The following is a 23,655-nucleotide window of genomic DNA, read 5'->3' as shown; positions in this document are numbered from 1 at the left end:
TCATTCTGGTAAAGGAGACAGTTGCATGCACACGTAACTATAATAAAAGGTAGCACTACATTCTTATATAAGTGGGATAGCCACAAACTGCCATCAGAGCTCAGAGCATTCTGCTGGGCAAGAGAATAGGAGAGAAGTAAGGGGCATCACTTTGAATAACAATAATATTTAGTGGTATTATTATTACAGCAAATATTTATTAAGCACTTCGTATGTCCCAGACATTGTGTTAAGCATTTTTAATAAATTTCTCATTAAACAAATATAAGTAAGAAATAAATTTCTCATTTAAATTCCCACAGTGGCCAGGTAAAGTAGGTGCAATCCTTACCCTCACGGCTCAGATAAGGAAAGCGAGGTTCAGGAACGTTAACTTTGTCATCTCCTGGCTAACATGGGCAAGTACTGACGAAGGAAAATAACTGCAAATAGAAGTGATTCGCTGATACTCCTCAATAATAAAAGCCCGTCCTACATCTGTGTGGCTTTTTTAGATGACAAAGTAGCCACATTATTTACCAGACTTATAGTAACAAGAATAGCTCTTTATTAAAATTATACGTACATTACAAATTTACATTGGGAAAAAATCTATACAGAAAAACTGACACACATTTTCCCATTAACATCACTGATTGTAACAGTATGGATTCAAATGCTTGCTTTAATTCTTATTTATATTATTCTATATTTCAAGTGAGTTCTGGATTCAACAAGCAGCTTTCAGAGTGTCATGTTTAAAGACAATTTGTGAAAAGACAAATTCAAGAAAAGCTGACTGAAAAGCCAATGTAAATATGTGGTCTTTTGCACACAAATATGTGTGCAGCTTTGTTTTTCTTGGTTGTTGATCGTTTAGCATTGCTTCTAGAGCTTTGCTTCTAGTATTTGGTGTACCTGAGTCAACACACTTCAGCCTGCCACCAACCAATGCTCCATAGCTATCCTATCTAACAGGCTATTCACCTTGGCGTTCAAAATCAGATTGCAGGTAGGAAATTTTTCATAATAAATGCTTATGATATAATGTTAACCAAAAGAAAAAAATGAATACAAAGTTGCATATACAGTAGTCTCTCAATTTTACAAGATAATATGTCTAGAAGGAGACACCAAGATGTTAATAATGGCTGTCTCCAAGAAGTAGAATTATGAGTTATTTTTAAATTATTTCATCCATTCTTGGTTTTCCTCAGCTTAGATATAACTATAGGACACTATAATTGGGACATTTTAAGTACTACTGCAGTAACAAATTATTTCAAACAGATTTTTGGACTGTTTTGAAAATGGGTAACAGAAGGGGAAGTGGGAGATAAAAGAAGCAATAATAGCTTTCTTTTCTCTGCTGAACTACTAGGACTTCCTGCCCTGGTTCTCTGAAATAACTTGTTTTTTACGCTGAGTTCTATATCTGTCCCAGTCTTTAACTAGTATGCTATGTGTTTTCAAATGCTATGGGAATAATAATCTATAGAAAACCTGGCATTGTACATTAGGAATATCAAGATTATGAGTTAAATCTTCAAGAAATTATCTGAAATCAACTATTAAAAATTGAAAACAAAATACTATAAAGACAAAGGGTCACATTACAGATGTTAACAAATTATTTCAAACAGATTTTTGGACTGTTTTGAAAATGGGTAACAGAAGGGGGAAGTGGAAGATAAAAGAAGTAATAATAGCTTTCTTTAGGACAGCACTGGCTCCAGACTGTCAATTATTCACTTGAATATCCTTGTATAATTGTCTAACAAACCTATGATATTCCAAACAATGTTTCATCTTGGGGATAAACCACAGCAATTTATGACTCACACCTGGGGTTTAGATTACACTACAGAAGTCAGTAGAGAGCTGATGAAATGGTAATGATATACTCTAAGGCAGTGTGCCTCTAGTTTTAATGTGCATACATATCATACCTGGCAATCTTGTTAAAGTACAGATTATGATTCAGTAGGTCTGAGTGGGGCCTGATTCCTGCATTCTTCACAAGCTCTCAGGTCATAATGATGCCACTGCCGTGGTCACGGATCCTTGTACTAGCAAGGATCAAAGGGATACCACTGGCATCCCCAGGTGAGCAGGGTCCTCACCAAATAGTCTCTCATTTAGGTACCAGGATCTGGCCCTTTACTCTGAAAGAGCAGACTTGTTTTGTTTTTTTTTAAATATATTTCTTTATTGATTTCAGAGAGGAAGGGAGAAGGAGAGAGGGATAGAAACATCAATGATAAGAGAGAATCATTGATTGGCTGCCTCCTGCACACCCCCTACTGGGGAACAAGCCCGCAACCCAGGCATGTGCCCTTGGCCAGAATCGAACCTGGGACCCTTCAGTCCGCAGGCCAACGCTCTATCCACTAAGCCAAGCCGGCTAGCTAGGGTGAGACTTGTTTTTGTTAATGCCCTGAGCGGCAATGACTCATACCAATTAAAAGGCACATGAAGGCCACCACATTCATTTTATAGAGTGAAATATAACTGTACACATACTAGAATATTGGTATTTCTCATTGTAGGCACCTCCAGTACCTCCAACAAATCCCCCTTTGATAATATACAAAGATGACGTTTCTAAACCTGCAAAACTGAGGATGAGGACCTGGATAGTGGCAATGTCATCAGTTGATGCCACTCTACCCTACCCGGTTTGGCTCAGTGCATAGAGTGTCCGCCAGTGGACTGAAGGGTCCCGGATTTGATTCTGGTCAAGGACATGTAGCCCTGGTCAGGGTGCCTGCGGGAGGCAACTAATCAATGTGTCACTCTCACATTGATGCTTCTCTCTCTCTGTCTCTCCCCTTCCCTTCCACTCTCTCTAAAAATCAATGGAAAAATGTCCTCGGGTAAAGATTAACAACAATGAAAAAAGATAGTGTCACTCTGTAAGGCAAATCTGACTGGCCAGCTAATATCACTACGTGACATCTTGATCAGCTATCTACTTACAACAAGCAGGAAAGCCAACTCTGCAGAAATAAACAAGTGGTGAAAATTACACTGGAAGTAAAAATCTAAAAATGAACACATAAGAATTTAGGTTCTTCTTATCTGTTTTGCTTTTAGAGGTAGTAGTGTAAAGACCAACCATCAAAGGAAAGAGTAAATCCATTAAGGCAGTGGTCTGTTTCCTCAGCCACAGCGTTTCTGGGACCTAGAAGAATCTCTGGCCTATAGTAGGCACCCAATAAATATTTATTGAGTGAGTGAACAAATGAGTATTTAAGGAGAGTGGGAGTTAATTTCTTTGGTATGTACATTTTAGTACCAAGGATTCCAGGGAGCTACAGAGAACTATTCTCAATAATTTCAACATCAGTAGGCCAGACTGGCTGTAAACATTATCTGATTTCCTGAAGACAACAAACATCACACTAGCCTTTAACTTATTCAGTTAAAAGTTACAGACTACCCTTGCATTCCTACACAGAACTTCCTTTTCTCTTAAGACAGAGGGTAGGGCATAAACTTAACCACAAGAAGAGAAACTGCTACAATGCTGGCAGTTATTTCTGACAAAATAACTTTAAAAGATTGGTACTTTTCCTTCTAGACTTTCATAGACATGATTTTTTAACCTGAAACAAATTTCACGGGAGTTTTAAAGGGTAAGAAACAAAAGCAAAGATAAAAAGTATGCCAAGAGGTCTTGAAAAAGTTAAACAAAGAGTCACCATGCTACCCGGCATTCCTAAGTATATACGTACTAAAAGAACTGAAAACATGTCCACATAAAAACCTGCACATGAATATTCTTAGCAACATTATTCATAATAGGCAAAAAGCGAAAATAATCCAACTGTCTATCAATTGGTAAATGGATAAATAAAATGTGGTTAGCCACACAATGAATATTATTCAGCCATAAAAAGGAACTGAAGTACTGATACATGCTACACAAAGGATGAATCTTGAAAACATTATGCTAAGTCAAAGAAGTCCGTCACAAGAGGCTAGTGTATGATTCCATTTATATGAAATGTCCAGAATAAGCAAATCCACGTAGAGACTGAAAGTAGTTTAGTGGTTGCCAGGGCCTGGAGGAGTGACAGCTAACGGGTATGGAATTTCTTTTTGGGGTGATAAAAATATCCCTAATTAGATAATGGTGATGTATGCACATCTTGTGAATATACTAAAAACTGCTAACTCATACATGTTCAGGCACAAATTTATGGTATGTGAATTATCTCACTTAAAAAAATCACTCCCCCCAAAAATAAAATCAGCAAGTAAAAAATATGCATAAAGGGGAGCATCCCTTCCTCTCTGCTCTTCCCTTTTTCCCCCATGCAAAATCTTTGACTAAAAAGCCATATATTTTATGTAGTTATTCTGAAAATGACTGGGACCTTAAAAATATCCTAACCACCAAACAAAAGCAGCTGCTTATTTTGATAACATTTTTGTAACACAGACCTTCCTTAAAATGCAAGTTGACAGAGGGCTTATTCTACAAACCCAAACATACAATCCACTAGAATTAGCTTTGAGGAGAAACGCCGTTGTAACTGGCAGTGGCACAAAACAGATTCCAGTTCACAAAAGAGAGCTACAGTCTAATCAGAAGGCAATGTCATCGGAAATCAAACAGTGATGGATGTTCTTAGTGTTTTCTGTCTCAGTCCCCAGAGAATGGGCCTTAGGACAAAACAAAACAAAAACCCATAGTAAACTACACTAAATTACTGGAAAGTATGTCCTGTATTTAAATTGTTGGATATAGCCGAAACCGGTTTGGCTCAGTGGATAGAGCGTCGGCCTGCGGACTGAAAGGTCCCGGGTTCGGTTCCGGTCGAGGGCGTGTGCCTGGGTTGCGGGCATATCCCCAGTGGGAGATGTGCAGGAGGCAGCTGATCGATGTTTCTCTCTCATCGATGTTTCTAACTCTCTATCTCTCTCCCTTCCTCTCTGTAAAAAATCAATAAAATATATTTAAAAAAATAAATAAATAAATAAATTGTTGGATATAAAGTTTAAAAGAAGAGAGGCTTGGAAAATGAATACTAAACCATTCAGGATGGGATCATACAGAAACAATTTTTAATCCATTCAGTATCTCACCAGAAATTAATAAATACTACTCCCAGATGCTAAGCTCACTCATTTAGTGTCAACTCTAGCTGCTTAATTGCTGGCACAGTTAAATAGTCCTGTTTATATATATCTTAACTGGCTGAAACATTAGTCATACAATAAGAGATACGTTCCTCTCTTTTTAAACAATGCCCTAGATTTAGAACCTCTACTTCAAAATAGCTGGAGGAATATTGCAGATGTTCTCAAATGGATATCAAGACAAATACACTGGGAGGCATTCACTAAATCAAGATAACCACATCCTAGGTTTTTTTTTAACATACATATTTTTATTGATTTCAAGAGGGAGAGAGAGAGAGATAGAAACATCAATGATGAATCACTGATTGGCTGCCTCCTGCACGCCCCCTACTGGGGATCGAGCCAGCAACCGGGGCATGTGTGCTGATCAGGAATCGAACCATGACCTCCTGGTTCATACGTCAAGGCTCAATCACTGAGCCAAATCAGCGGGGCTATATCCTAGGTTTTGCTCCTAAATTATGAATGGTGCCTAGCCTACACCAGCTCTACAAGGATTTTAAAATATATAAAACCTAAAGCATATTGAGTATCTTTAACGATGACTCCAACCAGAGGCACTCACAGCGCTATTCTGCCAATTTTCAGATTCGATGCAGCATGGGAGGTACTGGATGACAATTTAGATGAATATCAATGTGATGAAATCCCACTAATTCAAATTATTCCCGTCACTCAAAAAACACTTATTAAGCACCTCTGTTAACAGTAGTTTGAGAATTATCTGTCCTATCACACACTGGGGGTGGGTTACATCTTTTTCTGTATGAGCTCCAGGGTGTGGGGAAACCACGTGGCTTTCCTATATCTTTGATAGCCATGTCCACGGGGAACAGATAACTGCTGTCACTTGGAAATATATGTATTTGGCTTCGGTTCTCAGAACGCCTCTCTTTAAATCTGTTTTTCCATTTCCCTGCACCTTTGCATTCCATCCCTCAAGCATTTCATTTTCCTTCTCTGACGTTTCAAAACAGCTCCTTCACCTTAAATCCCAGCCCATCTACGATGGACGGTTTTCTAAAAACGCATTTTAAATAAATAAATAAATAAAAAATAAATAAATAAATAGGATGCATTCAAGATCACATGGGACGTTAAGCAGTATTCTCGGGCACCGGTCCCAGGTCCCATTCATTTTAGCGTTAACTCTCCTGCTTCCCCCTCTCTCCCCGCCTCTCTCTGATCCTCCCTCCCCAACATCCATCTTGCCCCCACCTTTAACTCTCCCCAAGTCAGCACCCACGTCCTCCTCAGGCTCCCGTCCCCACGCAGGCTTCCCCCGAGTCTCCACCGCCCCCAGCTCTCCTGAATCTTCACCACCCTGCGACGTCCCCGTGTTTTCTCGGGTCCCTCCTTCCCCACCACCGCGGACCCCACCCCTATCCCCGCCGCAGCCGCACGCAATTTAGGGAACGCCCCCTCACACTCTCCCCGGATTCCCCCCAACTTGTCTCTTCCCCTTAAGAGCCCCCCGGCACCCCCCGCACCCCTTCCCAGAGCCTGCTAGGTCTCCCTGCAGCCCCAGAGCCTCTTCCCTTCTCCCCGGAGAGTTCTGGGACGCGGCCACCCCGCGGAGCCCGCCCGGCCCTGCCCACCCCCGGGCACCGCGCGGGCTCCAGGGCCCCAGCCCCTCCGGCGCGGCCCTCCGACCTGCCTCCGCGCCGCCCGCAGCCCCTGCAGCCTCTGGCCCAGCTCCCGCCGGTAGCTCTGCGCCGCCTCCACGTTCTCGCGGGCCTCCTGCAGCAGCAGCTCGGGCTCCAGCTCCATCGCCTCCTCGTCCGGCCGCTCCGCCGGCGGCTCCGGGCGCGGTTCCCGACTGTCCCGAGCGCCGCCGAGCGGCCCGGCGTGGCCCGGCGCAGGCGGAAGCGCCGCCCCGCCCCGCCCCCCGCGGCCTTGACTGACAGGCGCGCGCGGGCGTCCGGATCCCGGCGCCTCCCGCCCCTGGGCCCGCGGTGCCCGCTCCCTGTGCCCGAGCCGCGTCCGGCCGCGGCGTCTCCTCCGGGCACGCGTGGAGGCGGGGAAAGGTTGACAGCACCTTCCCAGTGTTTCCCGCATCTTATTTCATCCCGGCCTCCTTGTAGCTGCTTCCCAGAGGAGGACACGGAGGGACAGGGAGGGCCACGGACGGTGTCGAGCGTGGGGATGTCAACCCACGCGGCTCCTGGATCGCCCTGGTCCTGCCTCCCTGCCCCGCGGGAATCCCAGCCGCGGGGGGATTTTCGGGGTTACTCTGAAGCAGGCCCCACGCCCAGAGGACCCCACCCCTGGCCTAGTGAGGGAGCCAAGACAGGCCGTCAGCGTCGGCCAGCGGCGGGGACAGCTGTCCGGGCACAAGTCCAAGACAGGTGTTTGCAAACTTTTCTCTCAAGGGGCAGCCGGGGCCATGAGGTCTCCGTTGCAGCATCGTAAATAAGTGGGCGTGGCCGTGTGCAAATATTAAGGACACACATTTGGATCTCACTTAATGTTCACTTGTTACAAAATATTCCTTGCAACTTTCGTCAGCTATTTGGAAAAAGTAAAAACTGTTCTTCGACTGGGGCCCTGTAGCGCGGTTGGTTGGAGCGTTGTTGCAATACCCTGAGGTTGTGGGTTTGATCCCTAGTCAGACTTTCTCTCTCTTTCAATCAATTTTTAAAAATCAAAAACACAACAACAAACAAACCAGTCCTCATTCAGCGGCCATACAAAACCAGGAGGTGTGTCAGATTTGGCTTTCGGCCACAGAGTGCCCACGTCTGGCCAAGGATGTTAGAGCTGAAAGTTGCCTCAGCCAGGGAACGCAGACAGGACATGATTTAATCAAGATGACACCTGGGCCGAAACCGGTTTGGCTCAGTGGATAGAGCGTCGGCCTGCGGACTGAGAGGTCCCAGGTTCGATTCCGGTCGGGGGCATGTACCTGGGTTGCGGGCATATCCCCAGTGGGAGATGTGCAGGAGGCAGCTGATCGATGTTTCTCTCTCATCGATGTTTCTAACTCTCTATCCCTCTCCCTTCCTCTCTGTAAAAAATCAATAAAATACATTAAAAAAAAAAAAAGATGACACCTGGAATGTGTACGAGAGGCTAAATCCCAGTTTTCCTGGGCCAATTAGAAAAGATCAGTAAAGAGAAGCCCTTCTGTAGAAAATGGGAAATTAGCTCTGTCTCGAAGATAAGGTAGCCAGGCACTTAGTTAATACTGGATTAGCCAATGAATCCCCTTTATTGTTTAAGGCAGCTTGAGGTGAGTTTTTGTGACTTGCAACTGAAGGAATTCTAAAGGATACAAGCTAAAGGAGGGCCCAGACAGGAAAAGTAGTGAGACACAGGGTGTAATTGAGCTAGGTGAAAGATGTAAATGTATACTAAAGATATTTAATAACATCCTGAATGGAAAGGCCATTGAAGTCGAATCAGGAGAGACGGCCACAAACAAAATATATGAACACCACTTACATATTCTCAGCCTTGGCCCTTATACTACTAATCCAGCAATGAAGGGGGATTTTGCCTTCACCTCCTCACCTGCAGGCTGTCTGCAACCTGGCTCCCAAGTTTCAGTGGGACACAACTGAGAGAAATGACTGAAGAGGCAGATGGGAAAGGGGAAGCTGGGTATCTGGAGGTATATATTGGGTGAGACATTGAGGGAGAAACCTTAGGGCACTAATGGGGGATAAGGAAAGGAGAGTGGAGAAGAGGATATTAAAGAGTTTCTGTGATTTATGAATTGGGGACTGTCAGGAGATATGACAATACAATGCCACATGTGATTGTAGACTGGATCCATTTGCCATAAAGGGACTCATTGAACAGTTGATTAAACTTGAATGGGTTCTGAGGATTTGACGCTAATAAAGTATCAATGTTAAATCCTATTTTTGATGATTACATTGTGGATTCATAGAATGTACTTGCAGAATGTTGGAATTTACTCTCAAATGACTTATTCAGGAAAAAATGTTGCACTGTATTTACAACTTGTCTGTAACTTTAAGATTTCTATAAATGTGAGTTTTCAAAACATAAAAACATATAGAATTAATAAAAATATTTTAAGAGACATATTAAGATTAGGATTGTCTCTTATTTTTTATTGTTGGACAGTATTTCTTTGTATGAATTGCTATTCAAAAACTAGGTCCTGCCCAGCCAGTGTGGCTCAGTGGTTGAGCGTCGACCTACGAACCAGGAGGTCACGGTTTGAGGTTCCATTCCTGGTCAGGGCACATGCCCAGGTTGCTGGGCTCAATCCCCACCCGGTGTGGGGCATGGGGCATTCAGGAGGCAGCCAATCAATGATTCTCTCTCATCATTGATGTTTCTATCTCTCTCTCCTACCTCCTTCCTCTCTGAAATCAATAAAAATATATTTTTTTAAAAAACCAACTAGGTCCTAAGACTTATTTAGTTGTAACCAGTTGATTCTCAAGAATATGGTAATAGCCCAGCCAGTATGGCTCAGTGGTTGAGCATCGACCCATGAACCAAGAGTTCACTGGTTCAATTCTGGGTCAAGGGACATGCCAAGGTTGCAGGCTTGATCCCCAGTAAAGGCTGTGCAGGAGGCAGCCAATCAATGATTCTCTCTCATCATTGATGTTTCTATCTCTCTCCCTCTCTGAAATCAAGTATATATATATAAAATATCTATGGAAGGACATTAGAAAAAAAGAATGTGGTAATAATATTAGCTGTGTAAACAGGGAAGTCAAAGAGTAAAAAGTCATCACTATATGTCCAATACAGTTAGGAGCTTTCTGAGAAGTTGGAGAGAGGAGAGAGAAAGCCTCAGCTGACCAGATAGCCAAAGTATCCTAGACTAAATCCATTGTTTACCAAATAACTCTCTGGTTACAACTTGATACTCCAGTTGCTGCAGTTTTCTCGCCAATTATATCTGATTCATAAATAAATAAATTAGCAACTTGCTTTGTTTATTTCTTGTCTTTTTAGCATGAAACGTCTGTGCCCCTGAATCTGCTCACTTCTGAGTACATGTAAAAAGTCAATTCCAGACCAATTTGATGCCACAACGATTAAAAAACAAAAGTAAAAATCCCAACTCTGTAGAACCCTGTCTGATGGCCTGCTGGTTTCTGTCATTTGCCACCTCCAGGTCAGTCTTCCTGTGTTCAATCTTCCTCTGTCTTATCAACCAGACTATTTACTCTTTAGGACCGTGTGCTCTAAAAAGCATGTTTCCAAAATTTCAAGCCTGGGAGAGTGATTTCACAAGATTTCCTTCAGTTTCCTTTGTATTTTTTCTTTTTTTCTATAGTGTCGATATATTAGATTCATATATATATATATTTTTTTGCCTCTCATTAGTTAGTAGATCGAGGAAATAAAGTTTAATGAGACTAAGATTAGTGTCTTGGCTTTATGGAAGTTTTTCTCTTAATTTTTTAAAAATTTGCATGTAGTAATAAAAAAAATAAAAGAAAAAAAATTTCATGTAATAAAGTCCTCCAGGGTAGAATCAATTCTATTCAATTAGCTTTAGAGAGCTCACATAACATTGCTATGTTCAAGAATATTTAATAAACCCTGTTTTTTACTGACTCAATCTGTGCCTTAACCCTTCTGTTCCCTTGAATTATTTTCCTATCTTCTCCCCCACTTCCAGTTTCAGACCTCTGTAAAGGCCAACATCCTAATTCAAGCCTCTCATATTACACCTGGACTAATGCCATATGATTTTTCCTTATATACCCACTTCAGCTATCCTATATATATTCATTTCCCTAAACAAATACTCGAGAGTGTACTGTAATGCCAACCCCTACTTTATCTTAAGACAGACCCCAAGACCCACCTCTCTATCATTTATCTTCCTAAAACATGTTTTGCAAATGTCACTGCACTTGCAAAAATCTTTGCTGTCTATTCATTAAAGCCAAAACTTTTAACCTGAACTCCATGGCCCTTACTTTTCTCTTAATTCATCTCCCTTCTTTTTATTTTTTTAATTCTTAAAAATAACTTAATTTTAAAAATATTTATTTTTCAGTTACAGTTGACATCCTATATAGTAAAAGCCTAATATGCAAATCGACCAAACAGCAGAACGACTGGTGGAATGACCGGTTGCTATGATGTGCACTGACCACTAGGGGGCAGAAGCTCAATGCTGGAGCTGCCCCCTGCCTGCAGGCTCCAGGCCAGCCAAGGTGGGTTCCAGCAGGGGCCCCTGTCGGTTGCCCCACAGATCAGCCCTGATCGCCGGCCAGGCCTAGGAACCCTACCTGTGCACGAATTTCATGCACTGGGCCTCTAGTACAATATATTAGTGTTTAAGTGTACAACATAGTAACTAGACATGTTTAAAACTCACCTGGATAAATCTAGTACTCAACTGACATACATAGTTATTACAATATTCTTGACTACATTCCCTATGCTTTATTTTACATCCCCATGCTCCTTTCTTTCGTAAACAGTCCATTTATATTCCTATCTCCAAGACCTTATACCCTTCCCCACTTAGTTTTGTCCTACCTGGGATGCCTTTCCTCACTGCTTTTGTTTAGTTAATAATACCTTAATTCATGTAACAGATATTCTTGAGTACAATAGTGTCTCCTTTTCCAAAGGGAGTCTATCCCAAGATTCCCAGTGGATGCCTGAAACCACAGGTAGTACTGCACCCTATTCAGGGTAAGGCAAAAGTCAGCTTACAGTTGTGGGTATGTGAAACAGTTTATTACTGTATTATTATTTATTAATTATGATATTATATTTCATATGAACAACTGCAAACCGACTTTTATCCCACCCTGTATATAGTATGGGTTTTTTTTCTATATGTATTCACCTTTTCACTTAAAGGAAGCACTTCTCTTTGGCATATCCAAATTGTCAGCATCACTACTCTTGGCACTTTGGGGCCATTATTAAGTAAAATAAGGATAACTTGAACACTGCAACAATCAATCTGATGACTGAGATGTCTAATGACTAATGGGTGGGTATCCTATACAGGGTGAATACACTGGACAAAGGGATGATTCACATCCCAGGCGAAAGACTTCTTCACATTGCTCAGAACTGCATGCATTTTAAAGTGCATGAATTATTTATTTCTGGAACTTTTCATGTAATATTTTTGGACTGAGGTTGGTCAGATGGATTAGGGGTGAAGTCGACCATTATTGTAAATTCTAAGAGGATAGGAATGTTTTGTTTATAGCTGCTTTGTTCATAGCTGACAAATATCAGGCACTCAATAGTATTGATGGATGGATGGATGGATGGATGGATGGATGGATGGATGGATGGATGGATGGCACAGCAGGTAACAGTGAGGTATGGGACTGAAAAAAGGGGACATCAGTTAAAATTAGAATTAGCTATTCCACATCCATTGCCTTATTCCATGTATTTAGGTGATCCCTCCCCATTGCTTCCACACAGCTGCATGAGATATAAACCCCCTGCCCCGAAGAGATTGGTGGAGAAACTGAATGGCCTCAGAGAAAAGACCTCCACCTATTAACATTGAGAAGCTCCGCCCAGACCAGTGTAGTGGTTAGAGCGTCAGCCAGAGCACTGAAGCACTGCGGTTCCCAGTCAAGGGCACTACCTGGGTTGCAGGTTACATCCCCCGCTTGGTGGAGGCGCCTGTGGCAGGCAACCAATTGTGTCTCGCTCACATCGATGTCTCTCTCTCTCTGTCGCTCTCTCCTTTCAACTCTCTCTCTCTCAAAAAAATAAAATAAAATAAAAACAAATTTAAAAAATCAATGGAAAAAAATCCTCCAGTGAGGATTTACTAATAAAATAAAATGCGTAGTGATTTAGCAGAATAAAAAACGCTATATCCTATTTAACCCAGCAATTCCACTTCTAAGTGTGTAACCTAGAGAAACATTACAAGGAGACATGGATAAGAAAGTTCATTGACTCATTAAGTAACAGAAAATTGGAGACATCCTAAATGTTCACCACGAAGGAAATGAATAAATAAAATGTTGTGCATAATTGGATGAAATGCTCAGAAATGAAAAAGAATGAATCAGATCTACACATATCATGGATAACTTGAAAAGAATGATGCGTGAAAAAAAGCAAATTGCTGAGAAACATTTACAGTGTTGCCTTTTATGTAAATAAAAGCAAACCAAAGTTTTTTATGCATACATATATATGTATGTAAACATATAAAAAGGGCTGCAACACTATCTACCAAATGGGTCATATTGGTTACCACTGGGACGAAGAGGAAAAGACTATTTGGGGGCGAATGTCAAGGAGACTCCTTTTTCTCTGTAATTTTTTTCATTTTTTTCTCCTCCTTACACCCGGTCCCTCCTCCCCCTAACCCTATCTGCTCCTCCTCCTCTTCCTCATCCTCCTTCTTGGGCAGTGTTCTTATACTACATAAGGTGTTTGTTTTTTAAAAAAATTAAATTCTGTATTCTTTAAAGTATTACATAAGTCTCTTTTTTCCCCCCCATTGACCTCTCCCGGGCCACCCTCACCCCCAGCTACATAAGGTTTTGTTTGTTTATTTTTAAAGCAAATCAGCAGTCTCCCTTCTTGAAAAACCTTACCCACGGCTAATAATTTTCAAAGAAAAAGCAGTTACCACTAATTTCATCGGATAAATTTGTACCCTTTAAGTTGTCAAGACAATAGCAAATACTATCAAAATGAACACAATTACGTCAATAGTTAATATGAATTTGCATAACCCGACCTAACGAGGTGGCTTCTTATTATTTGAGAAGTCCTTTTCTCTGTCTTATTTTTAGCTCTTACAAACTGTGCAGTTAAAACTATGCACTCAGACAGAATAAACATATTCTTTATGTAACCGCAATTTAATGTAAAAAAAGTTAAAAAAAAATAAATCCAGGAAGACAATGCAAATGAAGTATGAGGTTAGCATCACTACAAACCAGTAAACTGCTAGTTCCTTGCGATGACAGGAAAACGCAAGAACAGCCGAGTCGATGACCCTGGACTCCTAGCTGCTCGAGAGGACGAAATCCACAGCAAGAAATACCTAAAGGTAAAAAAAAACAAAAGAAAAAAGAAAAAAAAAGTCCAATGTGGGACCCCGAATGGGCGTATCGCGAGGTAGGACGATTGCCAAAATAACATTTTATTCCGCGGGAGAGAAATTGTAATCAATTGTTACTTCGTTTTCTGTATTTTTGCAAAATTCCACATTTAAATAGGGGACAACGTGGGTCCTCAAAAGTGTAGGGCTTTAATTCTGTCACTGACGGACGTTAGTGAAATCAGGTCCGCATCAGCGAAACCGGGCGTGAGGAGTTCGAATCTTCAAAATCCCCGCTGATTTTACGATAGGAAAGTCCCGCCTCCTGCGCGTTCGCCAAACACGTATTTTGGCCCTCGCGTCTCACCGTCCGCGCAGCCTCCAGAAACAATCCTAGGCTCCGCCCTCTGCGCCCCGGAGGGCGCGAAAACCCAATTGACAAGAAGTCCGTCCGGAGCCCGCGGGTCTCCTCTGTGTTCGGCTTGCTTTCCCCGCCGGGGTCCCAGTCCCGAGCACCCAGCCTCCAGTGCCCGAATCGGGGGCGCCCCGCGTTCACCCGCCGCGACCTAGGATCCTGGTTGCCCGCGCTTTTTCACCGTCTCTTCCCGCGTTCGACTCGGCTGAGCTGGGCCCAGCCCCCGCGACCGATCCGGGCGGGTGGGCGCCGGGGAGTCCGAGACGGACCCCGCGGCCCAGCGCCTCGTTCTTGCGGGAGCCGGCCGCCCCCATGGCCTCCAGGCATGCCAGGCCGGGCCGTACCAGGTCCTAGGAGCCGGAATTCCGGGAAGCGGGGAGCATGGTGGGGGTCCTGGCCATGGCGGCGGCGGCAGCTGCTCCCCCTCCGGTGAAGGACTACGAGATAGAGGTGAACTTGAGTCTCTCCCTCCGTCTGTGTGGGGCGGGTGAGAGGTGGTCACGACTTTGGATCCTGGGGGGGACCGAGGGGCCTGGGAGGCCCCGCGGTTGTGACATTGTGTGGGACAGTGGCCGGGGTGTGTCGTTTCTCCGAGTCGCGATCGGTCCTGGTAGGTAAGTGAGGGTTTAGGGTGACCCGACCAGTTCCCAGATCCTGAAATGTGGGTGGAACTTGAGGCTTTGGATTGTGAAATGTCACGCAGTATCCTTAAGTCTCGGTTGGTGATGGCGATGATGGAACTTTAGCGTTGAAAGGGATCTTGAAGTCCACCGGGGCCATCCATCCGCCTGTTCTAGGAATGCCCTTAGAATGCCACTACCAGAATCAGACAAGGGGCTTTAAACAATCGTGGGTTTGTGTGTGTGTGTGTTTTTCTTTCGCGGCTCCAGAGCTTAATATACTGCAGTTAGGAGCCACAGCACGGCACACTGCTCTTCTTTTGTGTGTCAGTGCAATGCGCAGCTTCTCGGTGAAACTTACAGGTGAAACACACCAGCTGTCGCGAGGAAGAGAGGCGGGTGCCTGGCAGCAGGGGAGTAGCCCCTTAGAGGAGACTGTTTTTCTGTGTTTACGCCTTTCCACCTCAAGCCAGCATAGTTCTAACTGACGTATGCATACCGGTGTCCTTGAAGTGAGCCAAGATGTATGCTCACTTATTTAACGGGGGCTCTTATTTTTTTTAATTTAGATTTAATTTTTGCTGATTTTAGAGAGAGTGCAAGAGAGAGACAGCATTGGTTCGTTCCACTCACTTATGCATTCATTGGTTGATTCTTTTTTAAAAAATATTTTTTCCACTGCCCTGGCCGGCTTGGCTCAGTGGATAAAGCATCGGCCTGCGGACTGGGGGGTCTCGGGTTCGATTCAGGCCAAGGGCACATGCCTGGGTTGCGGGCTCGATCCCCAGTTGGGGGTGTTCGGGAGGCAGCCGATCAATGATTCTCTCTCATCATTGATGTTTCTATCTCTCTCTCCTTCTCCCTTTCTCTCTGAAATCAATAAAGAAATATATTTAAAAAAAAATAAAATAAAATATTTTTTCCACTATATGTTTACTTACTGATATTTTATCTTTTTTAAAATTTATTTTATTGATTTTTTACAGAGAGGAAGGGAGAGGGATAGAGAGTTAGAAACATTGACCAGCTGCCTCCTGCACACCCCCCAATGGGGATGGGCCTGCAACCAAGGTACATGCCCCTGACTGGAATCGAACATGGGACCCTTCAGTCCGCAGGCCCTCGATCTACCCACTGAGCCAAACCGGTTAGGGCCATTGGTTGATTCTTACATGTGCCTTGATGGGGGGGTGGGATCAGGCAACCTTGGTGTTTCTGAATGAACTCTAATCAACTGAGCTACCCCACAGGGCCTTAAATTTTATTTTTTAATTACAGTTTACATTCAATATTATTTCATATTGGCTTCAGGCATAGTGATTAGACAACCAGCCTCCCCCCTCCCATAGTTTAAGTACCCACCTGGCACCATACATAGTTATTACACTATTATTGACTATATTTCCTATGCTGTACTCTTTCTTAATTTTTAGAATCAAGTAACTTTGTCCAGTTACTAATCATTGTTATGCTCATAATTGTTTGTTAAATCTAGGTAATTGCTCAGCTTGTCTCAGGTGTGAAGAAGGACTTGGTACTTGAATTACATAGTTTTTTATTTTTGTGTGGTCAGTTTTATCCATCTTTTTGTTACAGTTTCTGCTTTTCGCACCCTGCTTAGAGAGCCTATTTCATAACAGTGATACTTACTGTTTAGTATTTTAAGGGTAAGGGCCTTATACACATTATTTTACTTAATATCAGCCTTGTGATGAGGTACTGTTATCTGTATTCTACAGAAGGGAGGTTACAAATTACCTTAAAGTAATTTGCTTAAGGTCCCTCACTAGTAGATGTCAGGGTGAGCACTTAAACTTATATCTGCCAGACTCGAGAGGCTATGGTATTGTGCCACTGATACCATCTCAGGGTAATAATAAGAATACAATTAATTAGCATTTTCTTCAAATACACTTACCATTTACATTTTTTAAAATATATATTTTATTGACTTCAGAGAGGAAGGAAGAGGGAGAGAAAGCTAGAAACATCAATGATGAGAGAGAATCATTGATCAGCTGCCTCCTGCACACCCCACACTGGGGACTGAGCCTGCGATCCGGGCATGTGCCCACTGGCAATGGAATGGTGACCTCCTGGTTCATAGTCGACCCCCAACCATTGAGTCATGCAGGCCAGGCAAATTTTAACATAAAATTTTAAGCCTATAATTTATTTTGCCTCATGCTTATCCAATAGTGAGAGATTTGTCCCAATACCATTTAACTGCTTCATTGCCCACTAACTTAAATGCTACTGTTATCACATACCAAGTTCTTAAATATACATGTCTTTTTCTGGTTGTCTTTTCTTTTCCTTTCTTTTCTTTCTTTTTTTTTTTTTTTGTAAGAAAACATTTATGCCCTAACCGGTTTGGCTCAGTGGATAGAGCGTCGACCTGCAGACTGAAGGGTCCCAGGTTTGATTCCGGTCAAGGGCATGTACCTGGGTTGCAGGCACATCCCCAGTAGGGAGTGTGCAGGAGGCAGCTGATCGATGTTTCTAACTCATCCATGTTTCTCTCTATTCCTCTCACTTCCTCTCTGTAAAAAATCAATAAAAAATATATATTTTTTTAAAAAAGAAAACATTTATTGGGTAAATTACAAAGTTAGAAAAAGTAGTTTCTGGAAGAAATGGGCTTAGGAAACAAGTTATAGAGGTAAGAAGGGCCCTTGATCTTGGGAGTAAGTAAGCTAATGGTAACATGCCTGGGAGGTGGGAGGGAAACGGAAAGGAGGGAGAGCCTTTTTCTGGTTTTCTAACCAATTTCATTAAGTTGCTTGCCTTTGTTCATAGGTACGAAGCTTTTAATCATGATAGCTTTATAATGTGTTTTACTTTTATAGAAGTATAATGCGCCCATTCATTATTTTAAAATTTTTCTTGTTATTCTGGCAAAGTTATTCTAACAAATGAACTGAGGGAAGTTAAAATCAAAGAAGAGACTGATGGAGCTTTGTAAATTGCTAATTTATGACCAACAAAAATATAACTTTTTAGCATTATAGTCATCTTGATATTATGAGGGTAATAAGTAATGGAAGATGCAGGCAGTACTGTTTTAATAGCAAATTAAAATACTGGAAAGTTTTATTTGTGGAAAGTGTCCTTCACCATAATTTTTACTTGATTAGTAAATTTTGGGTTCCTAGGGTTGTTCATTATGTACCCGCTTCTTAGAAGTAGAAATATTTTGCCCAGCTGGTGTGGTACAGTGGTTGAGCGTTGACCTAAGAACCAGGAAGTTCATAGTTCGATTCCTGATGAGGACATGTGCCCCAGCTGTGGGCTGGATCCCCTGCCAATCAATGATTCTCTCTCATCATTGATGTTTCTTTCTATCTCTCCCTCTCCCCTCCTCTCTGAAATTTAAAAAAAAAAAAGAAGTAGAAATTTTGTTTATTTTTAACTTAAAAAGTGAAAACGGAACAGAATTAATATTTGTAGAGTTCCTACCATGCATCAGACCACATATTTTTATGTAGCATGTTCATTACTTATCTTGTGAGGTGGGTGGTACTATTCAAAAGTTATAGAATAAAAAGAGGCCAATAGAAATGAACACATTTGTACCTAAATATGGTGGCCTTGAAACTTTTTATTGAAGGATAATATGTCTATAGTAAAGGTATAAGTTGATGTCATGTTGAGATTTGAATTAGGTTTAACTTTAAAGCTCCTTTTACATCTAATTACTGAAAATATTAGATCATGTTTACAACATATGTTTTGTATTATTTTGTTGAAATAAACCTTTTATCTTTTTTTAAATTGATAGGTATGCAAAAAGCGAAGGAGAGATGATGACAGATCTTCCAGTGAAACAATTACGAAATATTTATCACCAGTAGAGAAGACTGGAGACAGGGTTTTTTCTCCACCAAAATCCAGTAATATTCTGGATTATTTTAGAAAAACTTCACCCACAAATGAGAAGACTCAGTTAGCAGGAGAGTGCAAGATAAAATCATCTGCAGCATCACCTGCTGACATTGGCAAACACTGTAAAATACCTTTGGAAATGTTCTCAAATATAGAGTTTAAGAAGAGAAGAAAGACAGTTAATTTATCTCATCAACTAAGTAATATTAAACCTGAAAATGAATCTCCAATTGAAATTAATAGTGATGATAGCAAAGAAGACTCTAGTTTAAATAATGATGTTGTGGAGAGTAGTACTTCTGTTTCACTCAAGCAACATGTAGAAATACTTGCAGAAAGTATTCAAGATATCAAAAACCAGTCAAACATTGTGGCCTCCAAGAAAAGTTCTAAGAAAGTAAAACCTAAACTAGGGACCACAGAAAATGATTGTAAAAATTTGAGAAAAAGGAAGCGCCAAGAGATAATAGATCTATCTGAAAGTTTACCCTTGGCAGAGGAGCTAAATCTCCTTAAAAAAGATGGTAAAGATAGTAAACAGATAATTCCTTCCCTAGCTAATGAAATGGAGAGTACTACAAATAATGTAACTAAACCAGCCCAGTTAAATGATGGTACAATAACTGTCTCGTATGAAGAATTTTTAAAAAGTCACAAGGAAAATAAACTGGAACAGATCCCAGACTCTACAATGTCAATTTGTGTTCCTTCTAAAACTGTTGAAGGTAGAGTCACAAGTGGTTGCATAAGTGATACAGAAACCTGTGAAATTTCCCAGCAAGTACCCTTTAAGACAGTTACTGTTCTTGCACAAGTTCACCCTATCCCCCCAAAAAAGACAGGGAAAATACCCTCAATTTTCTTGAAACAAAAGCAGTTGGAAATGGAAAATAGTCTGTCTGATCCCGAGAATGAACAGACAATTCAGAAAAGAAAATCTAACGTTGTCATACAGGAGGAAGAACTAGAATTGGCAGTATTGGAAGCTGCAAGTTCTGAAGCTGTGAAACCAAAATGCACTCTAGAAGAAAGACAGCAATTTATGAAAGCATTTAGGCAGCCAGCATCAGATGCACTTAAAAATGGAGTCAAAAAGTCTTCTGATAAACAGAAAGAGCCTGATGAAAAATCTTTAAATGAGGAAGAAAGAGACAGTAATTCTAAAAAAATCATGGAAAATCCTAATATCCAAATGGTTTCAGATAATGGCAATTCACAGTCACACACTAATAAAGGAAGTTTTCCTAAGGGGAAATGTAAAAAGCTAAAGAAAAAGGATAAGAAAATGTTAGATATTGGTGCTACTTCAGGTGAAAATAGAGAGGGAAATCCTCAAATGAAGGAAATAACTTTTTCCTTTAAAGGTAAACAAAGTAAAAATAGGCTAAGAATGAGTTTAAGACAAAAGAAAACAGGAGTTTTCAAAGACAGCCCGTTATTTAGCAGTGCAAGTTTTATTTGTGAAGATGGAGCAAATGATGACCCTCTAAAGATTTTTTCTCAGTATAAGAAGTCTTCAAGAAAAACTAGCACACCAGTTAAGGATAAGGTAATATATTCTAAAGCTGAAACTGAAGACAGCTTGGTAAATGTTTTTACACCCAAATCAACGAGGAGATCTGTAAGAGGTAGCAGGACACCTTCTGCAACAATCATTGGAGGTACGGATTCTAGAGATGCACAAGATATATGTCCTGTGAATGCTTCCACTCCAAGAGCATCCAACTTATCAGAAAAGCACACCTTATATACAGCGGAATTAATGACAGTATCCTCTGAGTCAGAGAGTCCTATTAGGTAAGGCAAAGTTTTGTTTTTGTTCTAAAGTTTTAAGTATTTTGCATATACTGTTAGCTGGGAAGGAAAATAAGCATTAGAGAGTAGTATTTTTTCATAGAATACAGCTGATTTATAAGGAAAATAAAAGAGGGTGTCAAAAATGCTACTTTTCCACATTTAATAAAGTCAGGCATGATTTTAGAAGAATTCTAGATATATTTTAGATGAGCTCTACACTCTTATAACAGTTGCTGAATGAAATAGTCTTCAAATATGAATTTGGTGCATTTAACGAACGAGACTAAAAATAAATCATAGAACTTTATTTCTTGGGTAAACAGCGCCATGCACTATGAGGTCTGTACTTGCATACTGGTTTTGGCTAAGGTAAGAGTGATCTTAGGGGTTAACTTTCTGTAAAACTCATGACTTCTCAAATAAACAACTTATATTGCGAGTTTAACCTTGAGTTTGGCTTACTTTTGAATTAGTAATTTGAAACTAATGGAGTGTTTTTGTGTTTTTCTGTTTAGAACTGTCCAGAAATTGGAGCCCTAGTTGGTTCTTTTCTGTATTGAAATTCTTACACATTATAATCATGAAAATGTTTCTGAATTTTTTCCCCCAGAATGAAATTCACCAGAATTAGTATTCCCAAAAAATCTAAGAAGAAATCTAAGAAAAGTTCCAAGAAATCTGAAGCAACTGGTGGAGATTTTACCTATCAAACTAGAAAGGTAATTGAAATATTAGGGATTCCTGTAAGTGATATTCTATTTTCTCATAAGCAAAAATAACAACTACTACTATTAGAAGTAATACACTCTAAGAAGATTCACACATTTCTTGGATTGATTATGTTAACTACAACCCTATGTTATTTTCCACTATTTTTTTATTCCTCTAGTTCAGTGGTTCTCAACCTTCCTAATGCTGCGACGCTTTAATACAGTTCCTCATGTTGCGGTGACCCCCAATTTCATTGTTACAAATTGAACATAATTAAAGCATAGTGATTAATCACAAAAACAATATGTAATTATATATGTGTTTTCCGATGGTCTTAGGCGACCCCTGTGAAAGGGTTGTTCGACCCCCAAAGGGGTCGCGACCCACAGGTTGAGAACTGCTGCTGTAGTTAGTTATTAAGATATCAAGATCGTTAATTGTGAGATGAAAGCAATTGTGAAGGGCAGTCTAATTTACTTTTTCTAGGTTTTGAGAGTTACATTCCAATTTTTCTCTAAGGTTACTTTTAGGTCATGATCAAATGTTTGGTTTACTAGTATTTCTGTAGATTAGAAATAAAGAGTACCATTTCTGGTACTATGGACATTTTGGGCTGGATAATTCTTTGGTGTGGGGGATTCTCCTGTGCATTATAGGATGTTTAGCAATAACCCAATTAACTGTAGGTTTATTCAACTTTTATTTTAGAAAGACCATGCCTTGTTTGTGTACTGCTTAGAATTATGATTCAGTAATAAAGTTTCCAACAAGAGAAATCTCAAAATTTAGTATATCCAAATTGGGGCCCTTATCTGAATTTACTTAGATCAGTTATTTTATCTCATACTATTAATGTGTCAGTGATCCTCTTACCATACCGCCTTGCTTTTTGAAGCCTTAGCCAGGCTTGTTTACTAGCAATAGGCGAAAATCTTAGTCATTTTCTGGAAGAAATTTTTCATTTATGAGAATAAGAATAGACTGATTTTCCTAAGAGCTCCATATTCATAACAGCTCTTCCAACAGATATTTACAAAATGGCTTTCAGAATGGTTCTGGCTTCATTTTTTTCATGCAATAAATATTTATTTAATGCAATGCTATATGCTAGGCATTGGGAGGACAGCTCCATAGAAGATGCACATGGACTAGACTTTCATGGAGCTTAAGGTCTTACGGCGAATTCAGGCACATAAACATGCAATTGAATACATGTGATAAGATTTATAATAAAGTAAGTACTGAAAGCACATAAATGGGATGCCTACCTTCCAGGAACAATAAACAGGGACCCTAAATAATAAAAATTGTCCTTTAAACATAGGGAATGGTGTGTGCAAAGGCCCTGGAGACAAGAGAGAACATTTATATTTTAGGGAGTAAGAAGTAGTGTCTGGACTATTCAGGAATTGGAACTTTATTCTGAGAGGAGTAGGGAGCCATTTTAAGTAAGGGGACTAACATGATCAGCAGTTTTAGAAAAATTACTCTGTAGTATGGAGAATAATTAAAGTGGGACGGTTTGAGGCTGGGAGACCATTTAAGAGGCCTTGGAGTAATCCACAGGAGCTATATTGTGTTTTGAATGACAGTAGTGAAAAGTGGACAGCGGTTATTCAGAAGACTTGATGGGCTGAATGTGAAAGAAAGGGAGACGTGAAGCACGATAGTCAGGCTTCTGGCTTGGACTTTTGAGCAGTTGCTGTTGCATTCCACTGAGATAGGAAGAAAGCTTAGTGTGGGAGAAAGATGAGGAATTTGGTTTTGGAAGAAATGGATTCTAGGTAACTGTGGGATGTCCACGTGGAACCATTTTTAATTACCAGTTGGATCCATGGTCCTAAATCTTTGCAGAGATTTGAACCATAGGGAAAGCTAAAGGAGTCATTAGCATATTGATGGTAAATGAAACTCTGAAAATGGATGAGATGAAACAGCAAACACTTATTTAAAAAACAAGCTGCAGAAGTATATAAAATGTACAAGATCTCTTAGCACATCAATGACAGAACCAGGTCTGAAGACCAGAATTATTATCTAGTGCTCTTTTCCACACCTATTACCTTTTCAATCTCTCGCCAAAGGATTCAGCCTAAAGGTAT

The 23,655-nt window shown here is 40.8% G+C and overlaps 2 protein-coding genes across 4 annotated transcripts in view; one reads left to right on the top strand and one right to left on the bottom strand.

Annotated features, from left to right (window-relative positions):
* Positions 1-6,918, bottom strand: part of CRLF3 (cytokine receptor like factor 3) — a 46,548-nt gene extending 39,630 nt beyond the window's left edge. For both annotated transcript variants that reach the window (XM_036340587.1, XM_036340586.1), the window contains exon 1: positions 6,784-6,918. In XM_036340587.1, coding sequence (XP_036196480.1) covers positions 6,784-6,900 — 117 coding nt within the window. In that variant the 5' untranslated portion in view covers positions 6,901-6,918. The remainder of the gene's footprint in view (positions 1-6,783) is intronic.
* A 7,538-nt stretch (positions 6,919-14,456) lies between these two features.
* Positions 14,457-23,655, top strand: part of ATAD5 (ATPase family AAA domain containing 5) — a 40,882-nt gene continuing 31,683 nt past the window's right edge. Inside the window, exons 1-3 of one of the 2 annotated variants that reach the window (XM_036340575.1) lie at positions 14,457-14,990; positions 18,942-20,842; positions 21,453-21,561. In XM_036340575.1, coding sequence (XP_036196468.1) covers positions 14,922-14,990; positions 18,942-20,842; positions 21,453-21,561 — 2,079 coding nt within the window. In that variant the 5' untranslated portion in view covers positions 14,457-14,921. The remainder of the gene's footprint in view (positions 14,991-18,941; positions 20,843-21,452; positions 21,562-23,655) is intronic. The other variant, XR_004972859.1, reaches the window with a different exon arrangement.

This window comes from Myotis myotis, unplaced genomic scaffold (assembly GCF_014108235.1).
Source record: "Myotis myotis isolate mMyoMyo1 unplaced genomic scaffold, mMyoMyo1.p scaffold_m19_p_17, whole genome shotgun sequence".
NCBI classification, from domain to species: domain Eukaryota; kingdom Metazoa; phylum Chordata; class Mammalia; order Chiroptera; family Vespertilionidae; genus Myotis; species Myotis myotis.
This window is presented reverse-complemented; position numbering and strand designations above follow the sequence as displayed.